The sequence below is a fragment of the Bos javanicus genome, chromosome 3 (assembly GCF_032452875.1).
Source record: "Bos javanicus breed banteng chromosome 3, ARS-OSU_banteng_1.0, whole genome shotgun sequence".
In the NCBI taxonomy this organism is placed as follows: Eukaryota; Metazoa; Chordata; class Mammalia; order Artiodactyla; family Bovidae; genus Bos; species Bos javanicus.
The window spans coordinates 113,100,471-113,121,211 of NC_083870.1; the positions used below are offsets into that span (position 1 = coordinate 113,100,471).

The 20,741-nt window shown below is 51.4% G+C and overlaps 1 protein-coding gene across 1 annotated transcript in view; it reads left to right on the forward strand.

The window, feature by feature from the left end:
- Positions 1–20,741, forward strand: part of INPP5D (inositol polyphosphate-5-phosphatase D) — a 137,098-nt gene that overhangs the window by 41,859 nt on the left and 74,498 nt on the right. The window contains exons 3-4 of the mRNA XM_061412651.1: positions 16,009–16,159; positions 18,356–18,530. Coding sequence (XP_061268635.1) covers positions 16,009–16,159; positions 18,356–18,530 — 326 coding nt within the window. The remainder of the gene's footprint in view (positions 1–16,008; positions 16,160–18,355; positions 18,531–20,741) is intronic.

The following is a 20,741-nucleotide window of genomic DNA, read 5'->3' on the forward strand; positions in this document are numbered from 1 at the left end:
CTGTTGATGGAGGTTTTAAGACAGACAAGTGAAAGGACTGATTTGGGGAGTTGACCGTCAAAAGTCAAGTTCTTTCAGAATCAGACCCCTATCAGTGACGATTAAAGAGAGGGTCCCAGGAGGATCCAGTGAGGGAATGGGGGACACAGGATGGGTGAAGAAGAGAAGCCAAGCAAAGGTACAATTTCAGGTGAAGTCTCAGAGCCAGCCTGACCCTACAGGGAGCTCTGGAGTCAGAATTACACCTCCGGGTTTGTTCTGCATCAAGGTGAAGAGCTGGGCTGCATCCAGGCATGAGTTAGCTGGTTCGGGCACAGAGAATCAGACTGTCCAGCTTCTCCAGGATCTCCCATGAATGAGGTGGCTTCAGTGTGCAAGCAGAATCATTTAAGGTTGCAGGTTCAAGCCTTGAGCAGCAAAGCACAGAGTGCCCAGGAGAGAGGGGGCTGGGGGCATAGATGGTAAAGGGATCTGGGGATTGGGTAAGACACCTACCACATTCCATATAAGGACCTGATGTGACGAGAAACCACACATTTATATCAACCCCAGCACTGTGCACGTGCTGCTCAGGAACTCTACCTGCCGTGATGCCTCCTTCCTCCTTCCCTTCAGACTTGCACTTGTCAGCATTCCCTCTCCTGGTCTCGTGACTTGGGCAATCACTGCCCAGCCTCTGCGCTTCAGCGTAAGTGTTGTCTCTCTAAAGACACCAGGCTTAGTCCACTTGCAGTACCTTCCCAAGGCGCGACTTCTTTCAGCCTCTGCAGCTTGTCATCGTTCACTGTTTATTGTCTCACATCTTGCTTCTCTGCCAGGCTGTGGGCAGGGCCTGGGTCTGTGTCTATCCCTGTCGAATGCCCCTGGCCTAGCCCTGGGTGGGGCATATGGTAAGAGGTTAGCGCAGGTGGGTGGTCTGCCTGCTGGCTTGATGAGCCACCAGCTCTGGTCTACTCCAGCCCTGCCCAGGTGCAGAAGGTGGGCTGACAAGCTGATCCCAGAGAGTGGCTTTGAGAGGCAGGGCCTACAGATGTGTAGGGAGTGGGGACAGGATCTCTGGTGCCACAGTGGGGTTCAGACTCGTCAGAAAGGTGACAGGGCCCCGAGAGGCCTGGAGGTCTACAGGAAGGATGAGATAGCAGGACAGTGGCCTCTGGAGAGCAGGTGTGCAGAGAATGTGGGTGTGTTCCTTGTGGCAGGTCCTGGGGATCATACAAGCTGTGTGACATTGAACATGTTACCTAACCTCTTAGAGCTTCAGCTTTCTCATGGGTAAATGAAGAAATTATGTCATGAATGTTCAATCAGAGGAGGTAGCATTTCAGGAAAAATTCATTCTCCTCTTCGAACTTGTATTTGTCAGCATTTGCTGTGTAACAAACACTCAAAAAAAATCTCAGTAGTTTACAGCAACAAACATTTACTTTCCTCTCTTGGGGTTGTTGGTTAAGCTAGGCTGGGCTCTCCTGAACTCAGCTGGACTCCAGGTTTCCAGTTAGATCTGGGCCTGCTCCTGCTCTTCACATCTTTATTCTCGGCCCATGCTGCAGGGCTAGAGGCTTACTGGGATACCTCATCCCATCAGATCACAGAGGCCCAGGAGTGGCAAGCAGAGACCCACGATGTCCATTAAGCTCTGAGCTGGGAACGGACACTTTGGCCTACAGTGCATTGATCAAAGCAAGCGGCACGGCCAAGCCCACATCGATGGGGCAAGGATGTAAGTTCTTCATGCTCTAGTGCAGTGACAGCACCCTAGGTACCATGGTGGAGGCTGTGGCTGCAAAATTCTACAGCAGGGCACTCCTTCTTCATCCTCCCGGCATCTGTTCATGTGAGTGCTTAGAGAAAGCAGAGAGACCTTTTCCATGGTTAGCTGACAACCTCTCTGTGATGCTGGGTGTGATTCGATTTCTAAGCTGTCAGCTGTGCCTCTCCTGGCAAAGGATCCTTCCTCTCCCAGGGTCTTCACTGCAGGCCCCCAGGTAAGGGTTCCACTGTTGAAGTACACAGACTGCGTGGTAGCAGGTAGTGCTGTCGTCCTCTGCCCTCTTACTCCGACTACGATGACACCAACCTCAGACGAAGCATCTGAGAGCTGTCATTTCAGTACCTGCCAGAGATGTAAGCGTCCCAGTCCCTCTGCCTGCAGCTCCTTTGATGTGAGCAGTTCAAAGCACTTGATCAGCCGCTCAGGCTACAAGGAGAGTGCACGACTTACTCCCAGGGCTCAAATATCAGAAAGTGAAAGGCAGAGATTTGGGGCTTTATTATGATCACAACATTCCAGTGGGATCTCACTCACGGACAAAAAAACTGAACGAGCCTACAGGACACCCACGACTAGGAGCTGACCTGGCCACCTGGGGCTCCGCCAGTGGGAGGCTGCAGGAGGCAGGCCTGCCAGTCACTGGCTCTGTTGGGTATGTGGCCGGTCAGGAGCAACCTGGGGAGGAATGGCTGCAGGAAAGAAGTGGTGGGGGGCTGCAGGCCCAAGGAGGGGGCGTGGGTTGAGAAATGGGGGTGTCAGCCCTGAACTCAGTCAAGGATGTAGATGTAGAAGTGAGCGTGGAGACTGGCGGGCGAGAGGAGCCCATGCCAAGCGGTTCTGGGAAGTTTGCCCAAAAACGAGGCAATAGCAAAGCTGAAGAATCCAGCCTCAGGCAACGGGGGCTGGCTGGAACAAGGTAGATGGGAGACCCCAGCCTGCTGGCTGGGCACGAGACGCAGCCCACCCCCACCAGTGCCGGGACCTCTGGATCTGGGCAGAAAGGGGCCCGGGGGGCTCCCCGTGTGAACTTGGAGCTGTGATGTCCCTCTGGCTGATGCTGGTGGGTGGGGCTGGACTGACCTGACACCCAGTTTCTCCGTTTCTTCCTTTAAGCTTCATGCCTCCTCCCAGAGTTGCCACATCCCTCCCTTCTGACCGGAGAAGGCTCAGAACAAGACTGGTGTTGGTTCTTACCCTCTTCAAACCCCCAGACAAGTGGCTTTAGGACCCTGCCCAAGGGGCAGGTAGTGGAGATGGGACTGTGCCCACAGATAGCGAGTGTCAGCCACTGCCCTCCTGATACCACCTGCCACTGTGTGGAAGGGGCCTGCTGCCATCCTGGATAAGAGCTTCGCCCACATGCCAGCTTTCTCACCACCAGCTGCCCGCTGAGCTGCTGGAGGCTGGAGCCTGTGGGAGGATCTCTAGCCACCTGGTTGCACCCCGAGCTGGCGAGGCCCCGTGTCTGGCCCCCGCCCTCATGTCTAGCTAGAACGTCCCCCCACCCACCACCTCCCATCCCCTTCCTCATCTCGAAATGTCCCCTCAGCACTGACTGCTCTTCTGACCATGTCTCTGACCACCAGGCAAGCGGCTCCACCTTTCCAAGACTCAGTTTTCTCATCTGTAGGATGGGGCAGTGGCTTCCACATGCGATACTAGAGAGGCTGGGGATTAGATAACACAGCTAATGTGCCTTGGCCCGTTACAGCTTCTTCCTTTTGGGAAGTGGGACCCTCACCTGCGAAGGGCCAGAGAGGCTCCAGGAGACCCCTGAGAGGGCTCCCTCCCCTGCCCCTGCCCCAGGACATACAGCAGGGAACTGTGTCCTTGTCACCGCAACCATCTTTTTCCTGAGGGATTGATACCCAGGATTGTCCAGTTTCAAAACAAGACCCACGGAAAGGAGGATCCCCCTCCCAGGGACCTGGGCCCAGACCTGGAGAACTCCCCTTCTCCGCTCACCTCCTCCATCCTCCAGGTACCACTCACAGCGTTCCGGCACAAGAACCCACACCACCCGGCCTCTTCCGAGACAAGCTGCCAGAAGGTGGCCTCTTCAAGTTGTCCCGTGACTAGTGCTGCCACGTTCTGACTGTCCAGTGGCGGCTCCACACAGAGCATCCTTCCTGTCTCCTGCTCGTGCGGGGCTGTGGCAGGCTAGACATGTGAAGAAGTTTCATGCTGCCCTGTGCAACTCCAGAACACCAGTGTCCTTGTCCCTCCCTGCCTGGGGCTCTGTGCTAAGTGCCAAGGTCCATCTTCCAGTCTGTCAGGCTCTGCTCCCCTAAAACCTGACTTCAGTCTCCACCTTGCTCTTATTTTTCCTAGAAGCTAAACCAAGCCCGTGGGGCCTAGGAGAGAAAGAAGCTATGTCAATACCTACCCCAGCCCCCTGCCTGCCTGTCCCACCAGGCTCCCCGCACCCCACCCCCCATCCCCGACTCCTGGTCACAAATCAAAACCTGCCCTGCTCATCAATGGATTTCAGCTCCAGCCTGAAGAGTGTATGTGACTGAGTGCCGCACCCGCTCCTGGGTCAATTGAAAGTGTGCACACCTATTGCGCATGCGTGCTGAGTCACTTCAGTCACGTCTGACTCTTTGCAACCCCATGGACTGTGCGCCAGGTTCCTCTGTCCATGGGATTCTTCAGGCAAGAATCCTGGAGTGGATTGCCATTTCCTACTCCAGGGGGTCTTCCCGACCCAGGGATCAACCCCCCACATCTCTTCGTCTACCTGCATTAGCAGGCGGGTTACCATTACCACTAGGGCCAGCTGCTATCTCACCTCCATCCACTTATGCTAAGCGGTTCAGTGACTGTCTTTCATTCTTCACATAACAGGATTATTACGATGATCTGAGCATCCAAGACATTTCCAGGATATAGTTTTTGTACAGAGACTTCCAGAATTACATAGACGGGAAAAGCTTTCTTGCAATTAAAATAAATAGACATTTTTAGACAAGATACATTTTTAACAAAATGAAGTATAGTTGATTTACCATACTGTGCTAATTTCAGGACTCGAGCAGAGTGATTCAGCGTTTTTGCACAGTATGTATCATTATAGGGTATAATTCCCTGTGCTATATAGTACATCCTTGTTGCTTATCTATTTTATATGTAGTAGTTTGTATCTCTCAATCTCATGCTACTAATTTGTCCTTCACCTCTTGCTTCTCCCGTTTGATAACAAGTATGATAACTATATCTGTGAGTCTGTTTTGTGTATTCATTCATTTGTCTTATTTTTTAGGTTTCACTGAAAAGTGATATCATATAGTATTTATCTTTCTCTGACTTATTTCACTAAGCATAATATTCTCGAGGTCTATCCATGTTGCTTGCGATGGCATCATTTCATTCTTTTTTATGACTGATACTCCATTCTATGGGGATAGATATTTTTAATCCAGTCGTCTGTTGATGGGCATTTGGGTGGCGTCCATGTCTCGGCTATTGTAAATCGTGCTGATATGAACATAGGGGGTGCAGGTATCATTTTGAATTAGTGTTTTCATTTTTTCTAGATATAAACCCAGGAGTGAAATTGCTGGATCATAGTCTGGTTATATTTTTAGCTTTTAAACGAACCTCCGTATTGCTTTCCATAAGCGGCCACATCAATTTATATTCCCACCAACAATGTACAAGGATTCTCTGCTCTTGCTCTTGCACAACCTCATCAACACTTGTTATTTGTAGACTTTTTGAGGATAGGCATTCTGAGAGGTGTGAGGTGATTCCTCACTGTGATTTTCATTTATATTTCTCTAATAGTGATGTTGAGCATCTTTTCATGTGCTTGTTAGCCATCTGTATGTCTTCTTTGGAAAAATGTCTATTCAAATCTTCTGCCTATTTTTTATTGTATTTTTTATTGAACCGTATGGGCTATTTGTACATTAAATATTAACCTGTTTTTGGTCGCATAATTTGCAAATATTTTCTTCCATTCTATAGGTTTTATTGATCCACATTGCTGATGGATTCCTTTTTTGTGTGCAAAGATTTTAAGTTTAATTAGGTTCCATTGGTTTATTTTTGTTTATATTTCTTTTGCCTTAGGAGACTGATCCAAGAACATATTGATACAATTTATGTCAAAGACCTATGCTCTGTTTAGTTTTATGCTTTTATGTCTTGCATTTAGGTCTTGAAACCCTTTTGAGTTTATCTTTGTATAAAGCGTGAGGGAGTGTTCTAGTCCAAGACTGTCTGTCCAGGTTTCCCACCGCTACTTGTCGAAGGGCTTCCCCGGTGGCACCAGTGGCAAAGAAACCACCTGCCAGAGGAGGTGATGTAAGACACTGTGGGCTTGAGCCTTCAGTCGGGACGATTCCCTGGAGAAGGGAATGGCAACCCACTCCAGGATTCTTGCCTGGAGAGTCCTGTGGACAGAGGAGCCTGAGTTGCAGAGTTGGACGTGACTGAAGTGGCTTAGCATGCACACGCTTATTGAAGAGACTCTTTCCTCTATGTATATTCTTGCCCTTTTGTAACAGATCAATTGACAGTAGACACGTGGGTTTACTCCTGGGTCCCTGTGTGGGGGCTACTGTTCTGCTCTGTTGATCTGTGTCTGTTTTGTGCCAGTACCACTCTGTTTTGATCACTGTAGCTTTGCAGTATAGTCTGAAGTCTGGGATGGTTACACCTCTAGTTTTGTTCTTTTTCCTCAGGATTGCTTCAGCAATTCTGGCTCTTCTGCAGTTCTGTATACAGTTTGGAATTATCTATTCTAATTTTGTGAAAAATCTCCTGGTTATTCTGACAGGAGTTGGACAAAATCTTTTAAACCCCTCCGCCTCTGGGTGTGTGTCTGTTCTTGTGTGAACGTTAATTAAATGAGTTAGGTTCACACTCTAATTTTTTAAATATGTTTTATTACAATGTATAGTTCAAAAGAGTGTTTCTATAGAACCACTATCCTGATTAGGATATAGATCTTTTCCACCCTGATTACCTTCTTCACTTTTTATTTTGAAAATAACATCAGATTTATAGAAATTTCAAGAATAGTGCAAAAATTCCTTGTATGCCCTTCATTCACTTTCCCCAGTCAACATTTTAGCATAATAATTTCTCATTCTCTTGCTCTCATGCTATTATTATCTTTTTAATTATTGGAGAGTCAGTTGCTGACAATGACCCATCACTCTTAAATATTTCAATGTGTTTTTCCTAAATATGTACTCTCTCTTACATAACCATTGTTCAACCATCAGAATCAGGAAATTAACATAGACTCTTCAGATCCCATTCAAATTTCTCCAGTTGTCTTAATAATGTCCTTTACAGCAATATATAGATATTACTTAATATTTATATTAAAAATAAATATTTGTTTATATGTTTTACATATACATATTTAAGGGCTTCCCTAGTAGCTCAGCGGGGAAAGAATTCACCTGCAACAGAGGAGACCCTGGTTTGATTCCTGGATCGGGAAGATCCATGGGAAAAGGGATAGGCTATCCACTCCAGTATTCTTGGCTTCCCTAGTGGCTCAGCTGGTAAAGAATCTGCCTGCAATACTGGCGACCACAGTTTGATTCCTGAGTTGGGAAGACCCTCTGGAGAAGGGAACAGCTACCCACTCCAGTATTCTGGTCTAAAGAATTCCATGGACTGTATACCTATACAGTCCATGTATAGGTATACAGACCATGGAATCACAAAGAGTCTGACACCACCAAGTGACTTTCACTTTACATATTTATAAAATATAAGATATATATACTCACATATAAACAAATATTTATATATGTAAACAAATATGTGTTTATTTATTTATATCTGCCCCTCTGGCCCAAAGTTTAATCCAGGATCCTTTGTTGCTTGTAAATATAGCATCCCTTGTCGTTAGGGGCTTCCCTGGTGACTCAGACGGTCAAGAATCTGCCTGCAATGCAGGAGACCCTGATTCCATCCCTGGGTTGGGAAGATCCCCGGAGAACGGAATGGCAACCCACTCCAGTACCCTTGCCCAGAGAATTCTATGGACGGAGGAGCCTGGCAGGCAAGCTACAGTACATGGAGTCACAAAGAGTTGGACATGACTGAGTGACTAACACTTTCACTTTCTTATTTAGTTGCTCAGTCATGTCTGACTCTTTGTGACCCCATGAACTGCAGCATGCCAGGCTTCCCTGTCCTTCACCATCTCCCAGAGTTTCCTCAAACTCATGTCCATTGAGTCGATGATGCCATCCAACCATCTCATCTTCTGCCGCCCCGTTCTCCTTTTGCCCTCAATCTTTCCCAGCATCAGGGTCTTTGCCAGTGAATTGGCTCTTCGCATCAGGTGCCAAAGTATTGGAGCTTCAGCTTCATCATCAGTTCAGGGTCGATTTCCTTTAGGATTGACTAGTTTGATGAAACTTGGCATTTTTGCACAGAATGGGCTGGTAATTCTGTAGCCTACCCCTCAGTGTGGGGTTTTTAGGTGTCTCCATGCAACTGGGTCCAGGGGCTGCATTTTGGTGGGTACCACAGAAGCACTGCTGTGTCCTCCGTGTACTGGCCCAGGAGAGCACCGTGTCACTTTGTCCCATGACTGGGGAAGTTAACTTTGCCGCTTGGTTAACGTGGGGTTAGCCAAGTTTCCTCTTTGAAAAGGTGCTATCTTCCCCTTTTAAAGGATGCACTCTTTTGTGAGAAGACACGTTGGGACAATCTAGAGAGCCCGCTCCTCCTCAAAGTCTCACCCACTAGGCTTGGCATCTCTGGCATCTGTTGATTCTTTCCCGAATCCATTATTACTATGATGGTTGCCAAACGGTGACTGTTCCCATCATCCCTGTGACAGTTACTAGTTGGCATTCTACTGTGAAAAGAGCTTTCCTGGCTCATTTGTTTACATCTGTATAGACTCATGAACTCCTATTTTATTCAATAAATGATCACTATTTTTAGTATGCATTTTGATGCTCAGATTGTGCCAGATGGTCCTTTCAACCATCCTATCTGTCGTCTCCTGACTCCTGAATCCTTTTGACAAATCTGCATCATTTTTTGAACATTTACTTTCTGGGATAAAAGATGTTCCAGGCTCACCTTATACCTTTCCTGTTCCGACCCTAAGTTCAGCCATCTAAGGAGCTGGTTTCTCTTAGTGGAGGGTAGTACAGTAAGTCCCCTACATACAGACCTTCAAGTTGTGAGCTTTCAAGGAGGCGAACGTGCATTCCATCAGCCTCAGGCATGAGCGACATTGCAGCTTGCCCTCCATCTCCTATCGCCGGTAATCCTTCAGCTGTACCTGCTCTCCCTCCTCCAGTGAGTGACTCTTCTTGCCTGTTCGCTTGATGCCAGCCCCTGTACACCAGCTGCTGTACTGTACTAGTGTGCTTTTCAAGGTGTCGTACTGTAAGATTAAAACTATTTTCTTGTTTGTTTGTTATATATTATTTGTGTGGAAAGAAGTATAAACTTATTACAGTACAGTACTATATGGCCAATTGTGTCAGTCGGGTACCTAGGCTAACTTTATTGGACTTACAGACAAATTGGATTTATGAACCTGTTCTCAGAATGCAACTCATTCATATGCAGGGGACTTACAGTGCTTACACCTGGGCTTCCCAGGCGGCGCTAGTGGTAAAGAACCTGCAGGTTCCATCGCTGGGTTGGGAACATCCTCTGGAGAAGGAGATGGCAACCCGCTCCAGTATTCTTGCCCTGAAAATCCCATGGACGAGGAGCCTGGTGGACTACAATCCATGGGGTCCCAAAGAGTCGGACATGACTGAAGTGACTTAGCACTAGACTTAGCACTGCAGTATTTAGGTAGGCTTGTTGCAACTGGGAAGTTATTGCTTTTGGATCCTCGTGGAAGACAGAGCTAGGAAATGTGTGTGGACAAGCATACACGCTCACACACCTGCATCAGTATTTACTTGCATTCATAAAAAATATTAACCTGCGCTCACACTGATGCTTCCCCTTCCAGCCCGATACTGCAGAGTTCAGCCTATCCCCACTCCCTTCTCCAGCAGCAAGGAGCCCAGCTCCCATCTCTCCTTATCTTTCATCGTTTGCCAGTCTCCTGCTCGGCTGCCCCAGGCCCCGGCCAGGCCCTGACCTTCCCTGCTCCACCTACATCCCCTGCCGGCTGACCACCTCCTTGGCCCTAGCCCCAAAGCCCTGGGCTCTGGCCACTTCAAAGGAAGAGCAAGGAAAGGAAGCAGACAGATCACACATGTCTTCAAGAAAGGAGGGGACGTGCAGGGAAAGAGGAAGGGCTTCTAAGGAGACACCTCGGGGGTCGATTCCAGGTCAGATACCATCCCCTCCCAGGTGTGTTAACAAGGCTGCTCCAGGTCCATCTCCACCCTGGCGCCCTCCCCCTCCACGGCCCCTCCCCAGTTCAGAGTGGGGATGTTGGGGTGGGGAGGGGCAGGAGTAGGGCAGTACCTACTTACTCTGCTCTTACAACAAAACCCAAACTCTGCAGGCCCCAACAGAACCACGAGATCCGTGACCTGGTCCCTCTGCCTCTCCCTCCTTTCCCCAAGTTGGAGATTTGGGGGAAGAGGAGGCGATTAAAGATTCAGACCAGTCCTGAGGGCAGAAGGAAGACCAAGGAAAGCCTTTGAGGGGCTGGCAGAGGGCAGGGCAGAGACAGGGCTGGAGGAGATGGCTTCCAGACTGTGAGAGGCGGGCAGGACAGGGCGGGGCGGGAGTCCAGCCCCAGCAGGGCTGATTGTTGAGTGGAGGGAGAGATGCTGGGGATGGAAGTGGGAGGGGGGTGCTGGGCCCAGACAGCCAGATTCCACACTTTCCCTCGTTCCACTCCATCAGGGCAGTTGCCTCTCTGAACAGGTGGGAGCCCCAAGTCTGGCAGCCCCGAGGTCTGGGCTGAATCCAGCTCTCCCCAACTACCGCCTCTGAGGCCTCCATCACCCTTCCAGCCTCCTCGGGCCGAGGGTATCCTCACCAGGAAAACAAATGGTCATGACACCGGCCACCCACACCCCTCCCTCCCATTCTCCTCACAGCAGACGAATGGGGCTGTTTCCCCACTTAAGATCTTTCTAGAGACTCTCCTGGGCTTCCCAGGTGGCGCTAGTGGTAAAGAACCTGCCTGCCTAATGCCAGAGACTTAGGAGACACAAGTTCGATCGCTGGCTCGGGAAGATCGCCTGCAGGAAGGCACGGCAACCCACTCCAGGATTCTTGCCCGGAGATTCCCATGGACAGGGCAGCCTGGTGGGATACAGTCCGTAGAGTTGCAAAGAGCTGGACATGACAGTACAGCAGAGCACAGAGACTTTCCTTTGGACTTAAAAGAAACACTTTGCTGCAGTGAGGTAATGAGCAAATCCCCTCCCCCACCCCACTTCTTAACACTTTCCCATTATTTGTAAAATTTCCACAATGCTTGTATAGCCTTTTCATTTTAAAATGAAGGTGCCAGCCTCTTCCAGACCCCCTGGTTGGCTTCCTCCTGAGGTGGGGCAGGGGTTGGTGGGGCTCGCCTCCTTTCAGTTCCCCACTTAGAGGCAGCAGACAGTGTGAGGTTAAAATTATCTTCTGGGAAAGTTCAGCCTGCCCAGCGCTCCAGCCTCCCTGCCCTGCTCCCCCTCCATCTGGACCACGCCTGAAAGTCAGAGCGCAAGAATTGTTTCCGGGGACAAAGCCTTTCTCAGAGGCCGCAGCCACGAGCCACCCACAGTCTGGACATCCGCTGTCCTTTGTTTTAAAGACCCTGGTGGCCTGGGTGGTGGAGGGGATCCCCCATGCTCTGCACCTCCCCAGAAGTATGGTACGTGGGTACGCACATGTGCCAAGCCGTAGGGTGAAGGGACCTCTCCTGGCCAGGCCCAGCTCAGTAAGCCACATTTCTGTGTCTCCAGCTAGAGCTTTTCAACTGTGAGGCTGGTTTTAGGCAAGGCACACATCTCCCCGAACAGGGCTAGGGCCTGTCATTACCCTTGCAAGGCACTTGGGCGACCACGTAAGACTGAACCAAGCAGAGTCCCTCTCTTCCAAAAACTCATCAGCTTGTAGAGGGAGCAGGCCCGGCTGGGCTTGGTGAGTCACTCTCCACTGATCCTGAAACGATCTTGCTGGAAATCACCTGGAAATTTCCATAGACCTGGAAAGGGGAGGTGAGAAATCACTCAGGTGCTTTGTCTCAGGATCTGAACTAACCGTGTGTGTGTTTTTTTTTCCCTTCTGTATCACTTCTGGTGATGAACATAAAGTCATGTCCATTCAGTCGATCCCTGAGGGCTGCCTGTTCTTTGCCCCACACGTCGTGAATGAAAAGCCAACTTACCGTAGGAATTGCTGCTCTGGGCTTTTTCAGATCATGCTGTCTGCTCTGTGTGCTAGGAGTCTGCTCCAGAGAGAAGGCATTTGTATTTGTTTGTGGAGCAAGGGCTGTCATAGAACAGAAATCCCCCATCTCTAACTGCGCAGGGCAGCGTCTGCAGTGCTCTGCTAGCTAGAGCTTCAGGGTTTCCTTCTCTGTTTCAAAATGACTTGGGGGATCTCTACAGGAAGGCAGCGGCTGCGGAATGAGGAAGGCAGTCTGGCGGCTGTTAGGGACCCAGGGAGGCCCCTGCCCCAGAAGCCTGGCTGGTCCCCCTTCCCGCTGTGGGGTTTGCCATTGCCCGCAGGACTCCGGAGCCCCGCCTTCCCGCCGCTTCCTGGGCGTCTTTTCACCCGGGCTCTGCGTGCGGCTGCTGGCTGCTTTCGAGCCCAGACGCCCTCCGAGTCTCCTGGTTTCCTGTGGGTTGGGCAAATGCCATGCACAGCTGGGTGGTGGAGGGTGGGGGACCTTCCGCCCCCATTCCCTCCCTGTAGGGCCTGGGGGTTGGCTTCACAGAGGCCTCAGCTCCTGTGCCGGCAGCGTCTGTGGGTCCCGAGTCCATCCTCCCCCGTGGTCGATCCAGGGTGAACACTGATGCCCCACTTCACTGGTGGTGGACGGCCGCACCCCCTCTTATGGGTATTCTACACCCTGTCCACTAAATTCTTCCCAAGCCCCCCAGCTGAATGTGGCATCTGTTTCCTGCCTGGCTCTGACGATACACTCAACAACCTCGCAGACAGACACTTTGCATTAAATTGTTCAAAAGGCATCACTTTGGGGGGATCAGTTTGGGGGAGCAGTGTAAAGGGAGGAAGTGCTCCCCTGCTACCTCCACTCCCCCAGCCATTTCTCCATACCTCCTCCCAGGCCCACTGAGGGCTGTCTATGCCCCTTTCTCCCCCTGAGTGTCCATCCTGACCCCAGTACTGCAAGTCCGTCCAAGCAGTAATCGCCAAGCATCCCTGCCCTGACAGTCCGGCCCTGCAGCTCCATCTGGGGACATGACAGCAAGCAGACCCTGTCCCCAACAGTGGGCTGCACCACAGGCAGGCACATATGGACTTGACCAGGCGCCAATTCCCCACGGTCAAGGCACTGTCCACTTGGAAGCCCCGACTCCCAATGTCGGCTTTGATTGGCCATCATCCTGCCTCGATGGAGGGCCTTTCTCAGCCCAGCGCAGGCGTGAGAAGGCCGTGGCTGGGCTACTCCTTCCTGGGCAAACGGAGCCTCCAACCCCCATGTCCGGACCCCCCTGAATGAGCCTGGTCAGCTCAGGAGCCGCCACAACCCTGGGCACCCTGACCTTTCTCTCCTCCGGCTCCTCTTGAATGTGCTTTGAACCTCAGCTCTCAAGGAGTGTCTGCAAAGCGCTTCAAGTCTCAGTGCCAATGACGGAGACTTATGAGGACATTTTCTCAGGGACATCTCCCCCAGGGAGCCCTGTGGCCCCGCTGGCGTCCTGCCTTCACCATTTCTTCTGCGTCCCTGTGTCTGTGTCCACCTGCTCAGACAGCCTGCTCCCTCCCCACTGACCCACGCGTGCCCAGCAAGTCTGTGCTTTGGGGTCGTCTGCTGCCTGCAGACCCGTCCCTTAGGTGCCTGAGGCTTGCCCTTGCTGCTCGCCTCCCGGGAGCTGCAATACAACACATGCAGGAAGGAGACCCTCCATAAGCTCCCCCTTCCTGGAGATTGGACTCTTTCTCTACCTTCCTGGGAACCTGGACCACCTGGGCGGCCAGCAGCCCACGTTCACCAGGCCCTGACTCCCTGGCCTCTGTGTTCAGTCTTAGCACAAGCAGGGCCCCAGTGTCTCTCTCTCACCAACAGCACTCCCCACTCACTGGATCCATAGTGTTCAGGTGAATTTTAGAGTCTTCTGTTCTTCTGCAGGCTCCCCTGGTGGCCGAAGCAGTAAAGAATCTGTTTGCAATGTGGGACACTGGGGTTCGATCTCTGGTTGGGAAGATCCCCTGGAGAAGGAAATGGCTACCCACTACAGTATACTTGCCTGGAAAATCGCATGGACAGAGGAGCCTAGCAGGGTATAGTCCATGGGGTCGCAAAGAGTCAGACAAAACTGAGCAACTAACACACACACACACACACACACGCACACACACACAACTGTTCTTCTGCACGCTTAGTATCCAGCGTATTTCATCATTTCTAAAGTGCTTGTCACGTAAACATCTCTGAAGTCAGCTGTGCCCACAGAATGATGGTGTATCTTGTTTTACGCTTTAGCTGTTAGCAGTACATAAAATAATATGTGTCTTAGCATCGGGGCATCTAATTCCCACAGTTCATGTGCTGTCTCAGACACACATTCCCCAGACATCCTCCAGCTAAGAACCCTTTTCCAGACTCACACATGAGTCATTTCACCTTGACTTTCTTTGATATTTCACATCCTCTTTCCATATGCCTAATGGCTTGTCATCCATTAGCTGTAAAGTCTTTAACAGGATGACACCTATCAGGACTGCTCTAACTGAATCGAGTTCATTGACCCTGTGTCGTGTCAAATTACTTTTGTTATGCGTCTCATTTTGGGTTTTGAACCTATTTAGGTTACTTTTTAGGTAGCCTGGCTGCTGCTGCTGAGATCTCTCTGGTTCGATGATGCTCAAAAGAAATTGCTTTATTGTGGGGCTTTCTGAAAGCAAGGGAATTTATTGAAAATAATCAAAACACCCTTTTGTTAAACTCTTTACTAATTTACTCAATAGCTTAAGCCACATACTCAAACACACAGATGTGCCCTCACATATAGATTTATACATGTATGCATTGTACTACACACACAAATACATGTGGAGAGAGACAGAGAGGCCAATGTGGAGCCTGAGGAAAGGCGAGAGACAGAAGTGGAATCTGTTCTGTCTCTCCTCTTTCCTCAGGGGAGACAGAGTGCAAATTCCTTGGGATGGAACACCAAGAGGAAGTGGATCAGGGAACTGGACAGGGAGGATGGGCAGGACGCTGGGGCATGCTGGGTTAGGAGCCGTAGGGTACAGAATCCAGGAGACCCTAAATATTCTGCTTGCAGTTTTTCATTCTGCCCTGCTACCTGATCACCTGGGGAGGGTGGTCACCGAGGTGGCACCTTCGTGTGGGCGGGGCCTCGGCAGGGGCGGGGCTCCGCGTGGGCGGGGCTCCGCAGAGGCGGGGCCTAGGTGGGAGACACCGGCAGCAGTCGAACTTGAGTTTCCAGCTGGAGCCATTGAGCAAGAGATAAGGAGACCGGGCCGCAGGGCATTTGAACAACCCAGAATTACCCTCCCTTGGCCCTGTCATTAGCAACAGAGATACAAATCAGGGAAGATTTTTGTGCTGCCTTGACCATTTTCTGAGTTTTGGTAATACAGAATCATGTCGAAAATGAAAAACATAAAAATAAAACAATTGCTAGAATAGATTTTCCCCGTATTTAAAAATTAATGCTCTTGGGGAAGGAGGGTTAATAACTCCCCCTACCAAACACACACACACACACACAAATACACAATAGTTTAGAAAAACTATTCTAAACTATTGAAAATGTGTCTCTTGGGGTTGTGGGACTACAGATGATTTATTTAATTATATATTTAAGATTTTTTCCATAAAGAAAATGCATTATTTCTGCAACGTAATACTTTCTAGAAGAAAAGTGTTTTTTTAAACCGAAAGAAAAAAAAATTTTTTTAACCGTTCTATTTGTGCCTTTTGCAGACTGGCTGTTAGGGGCTGCTGGTTACAGCTGTGAGGGTGTGGGCATGGTGGCCAGGCCCTGTGCGGGAGCCCAGGACTTTTTCTGGATTGTGGTCACTCCCTCGGTCTTGTCGGTCTCCGCTGCAGGCGGCCTTTGTGGTTGGCTGGTGTTCCAGTCAGTTCAACGTGCTTGTTTGGGATTTGTCCTCAGGCGTCCGAAGGCGTCCCCATGAGATTCTTCACCAAGTTGGACCAGCTCATCGAGTTTTACAAGAAGGAAAACATGGGTTTGGTGACCCACCTGCAGTATCCTGTGCCCCTGGAGGAGGAGGACACGGGAGATGAGCCAGAAGAGGAGACAGGTAGGAAAGGACGGAGGGAAAGTGCCTTGGGTCCCTGCCATCTGAGTCCCGTGGTTAAGTTCTGGGGTATTTCTCCCACTTCAAGTGCCTGTAGATTAGGTGGGTCTGGTTATCAGAGGGAGTGACACGGTGGTTAAAGACCTGTTAGGAACAAAGGCTCTGGGGTCAGACAGACCTAGGTCAAACTTCCTGCTCCCCATCTTCTTAGCTGTGTGACCTCGAATGAATTACTTAACCTCTCCAAACCACAAACCTCTCTTAAAGAGACACTAAAAATCTTGTCTACCTCTCGGTGTCATCGAATGAGTCAATGTAGATCCCAGAGCCTAGTACACAGTAAACAGTCACTGTTGTTAAAATCATTGTCAAAATAATTAGCTGAATTTTGCTGGAAAGAGGAGGGAGGAAGAGATCATTGCACCAAACTGGAAGGATGAGAAAGATGTTTCATGAGAGTGTCATTAAAACAAAACAAAACAAAGGTACAGCCCCTGAAAGGTATATGAGAGTCAGTCCTGCTGCTTTAGCAGTGGAAGGACAGACACACAGGCAAGAGTCGGACAGAGAGAGGCAGTGCAGCCAGGGAGCTACCCTTCTCTTCCCTCAAATGTTCAGGTCCTAAAAGAAACCCCTGAGATACATAACTGAGACTCTTAACCGGCCAGGGCTCCCCCTAAGTCCCAGGTCCCAGGGCCTGGAACCAACAAGACCCCTAGGGGTCTCCCCACAAGGACAGACGAGACCAGAGGTGCCGAGGTCCCCGGCCTGGCTCCTCCTATGTCTGGCTGCTCCCAGCCGTCCATGGGGCGTCCTTTCCCCCACCTCTGCGGGCCTGCTTTCCATTACCTCCCTGGAGACCCACCTCGAGCAATTGCACAATGCCTCGGCGGCCTCACCAGAGGGCCAGCTCTGAATAGCCACCTGCTCCTGGAGGTGAGGCCCAGCCAGAGTGTGTTCAAAGGTGCTCAGGTCTGCAGGAGCTGAGGGGGACAGCTCACAGGCTGAGGCAGCTGTGTCCCTTCTCGCCTCCCCCGGCCCAGAAAGAGGTGCCCTCGGCTGTGACATAGCCAGAGATGACACATCCACCGTGAGTCTGGGGCCAGGGCTATGCCCGGGACTGCGTGGTGTCACCCAGCGGTACCCAGGAGTCCAGGCTGGGCCTTGACACTGAGATGCCATCCTGCTGAAATGCCCTCTGCATTTCCTTTCACACACCACCCCATTTCTTCCCCTCTGGGCATGGTGGTCTAGAAAAAGACCCCAACACTAGAAAAAGGCCTCCCCGAAAGGACTGGAAAGAGAAGCACAATCTCACTATGGCCAGCTTCCCTTCCCCAAGCAAGGCCCTGTTGGCTTGAAGTGGAGCCTCCCCACCCCCACCCCACTTTCCCTCCCCCACCCCACCCCTCCCCCACCCCTGCCAGTCCAGTCCAAGGTGTCAGTCCCCGGGGGAGGTCTGTGGCCAGGCCCGTGGGGTAGCCATTCTGTGTGGGGAGAGCCTGGGACAAGATGTCACGGGCCCCAGGAGCTCAGGACTCACCCCTGCCCCCAATCTCTGCTACGTGCAGGAAGGAAGTTTTCCCCAGTGAGTGGGCAGGAGCCCCATCTCCCAAGCCAAGTCTGGTCACTTGGGTGGAGGGAGCCCCTCCCTGTCTTCCATTGTCTCTGAGCGTCTGGAGGGATAGAGAAGGAAGGATGGAGACTGGAAAGTCCAGAGCAAAGGGGGCCTGGGTGGGAGTGTGGCTGGGGCCTGCCTGCCTGCTCCCCGCCCCACTCCTCCTGTGATGGGCACCCAGCGTCAGCTGGTCCAGGGCCCCTGCTCTGCCCCACAGCCGGCTGTCCTGCTAAGCCGCTGAGGTGGCTGATTCCACCCATCCCAGGCCTGCAGCCCATCCCAGCACGGCCACCTTATCCCAGCGGTGTTTGCAGAGCATCTCAATGGGACTCACTCTGTGCTGGGCCCCGGGTCAGAGACCACCAATACCTGTCCTTGGTCAGCTCCCCCAGAGTCAGCTGGCAAGGGAGCAAGGACGGAAAGGGACAGAGTAGGCATAGGCAGGTCTGTGGCTGGGCGCCTGGCCTGGACCCCACGTGACGGGAGGGCGGGGAGATCACCAACAGAGGGCGTGGAGGGGTGGAGATGCTGAGGGAGGGTGCACTCGGCCCAGACGGCTCTCCTGTTCTTGTCTTGGGTAGAAGGGGCCGTGTCTCCACCCGAGTTGCCACCCAGAAACATCATCCCTTTACCTGCGGGGCCATGCGAGGCTAAGGAGGCCCCTGCTTCCACGGAGAACCCTCGAGCCGCCGAGGTTGGCCGGCCGAGCCTCTCGGAGACATTGTTCCAGAGACTACAGACCATGGACACCAGTGGGTGAGTCTCCACCTGGTGGGCCCCACGACACCCAGGCAGCTCACCCTGTGCTTCCCTCCTGGGGGTGCCCCTTCCACCCCAGGACAGGGTGTCATGGAGCCCACTGGCCTCCCAATGGTGGGTCTCTAGTTCTCAGGGTGGCTCTGACCGAATGGGCACTGAATGGCTTTGCCCAGATGCTCCATGTCCACCAGGCCCCAGGGCAGGAGCTGATTCTGGAATGATGGACGATTCTCTGCCGCAAATGGCATGGGCCTGCTCCAGACTCAGGGGCCTAGGCTGTGATTCCCTGGCCGGGGCCTCCCATGAACTCACATGACATCTATTCCCATCCCAAACACCTCTCCCTGATTCAGATGGTTCCAGCAGAGGAGATGCCTGCACTGCAGCCTGGACCTGCTCTGGGCCTCGTGCAAAGGTGGCCACCATCCTTGTCACCAGGAAACAGGCCAGAGCAACCGTCCATTGGTGGTGTGAACTGTGAGGTCTGCACAGCGTACTGCTCCTGTCTTTGTGGTGGAAAGTGTTATGGAAAGTGGAAAGTGTTCAGTCATGTCAGACTCTTTGTGACCCCATGGACTGTAGCCCGCCAGGCTCCTCTGTCCATGGGATTCTCCAGGCAAGGGTACTGGAGTGGGTTGCCATGCCCTCCTCCAGGGGATCTTCCTGACCCAGGGATCAAATCCAGGCCTCCTGCATTGCAGGCAGATTCTTTACCATCTGAGCCACCAGGGAAGCCTGTGTGGTGGAAGGTGTGAGATGCAGTCCTTTTACCAGCTTGTTTCACTTGCCCTGATCCAGGGTTCTCAGGATCTGGCCCCATGGGTGGCACCAGACTGGTCCATGTCAGTGAGGTCCCGCAGCTCCTTTGCCCCCTTGGCAGGCTCAGGCTGGATGATGTGAGGTGGCTGTATTGCCTGGGAAGGGTGTTGGTTATTTTGCCAATCAGAGGCCCTGACTTTAGCACAGGCCGAAGGATGGCTTCCACAGGGCACTCTCTCTGAGGGGAACTGTGTTCCCAACACCCAGTACGTCACCTGCTTCGAGTCAGAGCTCCTAGATCTGTGTTCAGTGAGTGAATTAGCACACAGTCATTTCCACGTGTTAATCATTTCAAAACATTTATTTTGTTTCCTTATGAGAAAAAGTCCCCCCAAATAATATCCTATTGGCAGGGCTCATGCAACATCTCCAACTTGAAAGCTTCATTTATGACACCCAGGGCTGCTCCCCTGCCATCTGATTTGGCAAAATACAAAGGGAAGGCCTGAAGGAACGCACAAGCCGCTGGTTGCTAAGATACCTGGTTGCTGTTTCCACCTTGACACATCCTCTAGTTCTTCTCCAGGCCTACCAGGCTGTAGTCTCTGCACCCTCCTGGAATTCCTCGCTCTGTTTACCAAGAAGCTAAATATGCTCTAAATATGTTGATTCATTATCACGATCATCCTGATATATGTGTCTGCATAACAAATACTTATTAAAAGAGTCCATGCAGAGCCCATTGTTTTAGTTTCCTTGAGGCTCTATTTCTTGGAGGTTTTAGGTGCCAAATGCAGTGCAGTCCCTGAGGAAATAGGCAAAGATGCTCAATGGTGTCCCTGCTGCCCATCTCCTCCTGACTCTTCGTGTGTTCTCCTAGCTGTATCTCCTTATCAGTCCCTCCTCTCTAGGGACATGTCTTCTTAAGGGACTCAGGGCCCTGTGGGGCAGGACGAAGTGTTCAGCCAAGCCTCCACGCGGCTCCTGAGATGGGGCGGAGGGGCCAGCTGAGGGCCAGTGAGCCCAGGAGGTGGCCCTCTTCGATGTGTTGTTGTTAGTTGCTAAGTCCTGTTCGACTCTTTTGTGACCCTTTTGTGACGGTCCACGTGGGCTGTAGACCGTCAGGCTCCTCTGTCCTTGGGATTTCCGAGGCCAAAATACTGAAGTGGGTTGCCATTTCCTTCTCCAGGGGATCCTCCCAGCCCAGGAATCAATCTAATGTCTCCTGCATTGCAGGCAGATTCTTTACCACTGAACCAGCTAGGAAGCCCTCTTTGGTGTAACTTCTCAGTTAACAGACAGCCTTGGAACTTGCCTAAAACTTCTGCTTAGAGATGGGCGTGTGCAGGTGGAACACACAGGAGGGACCATGGTGCCTGCCCTCAGTTCTCTTCTGGGCACGAAAAACTAAGATTCTGCCTTGTGGTTGCAAGTTAATCTATGTTGCTT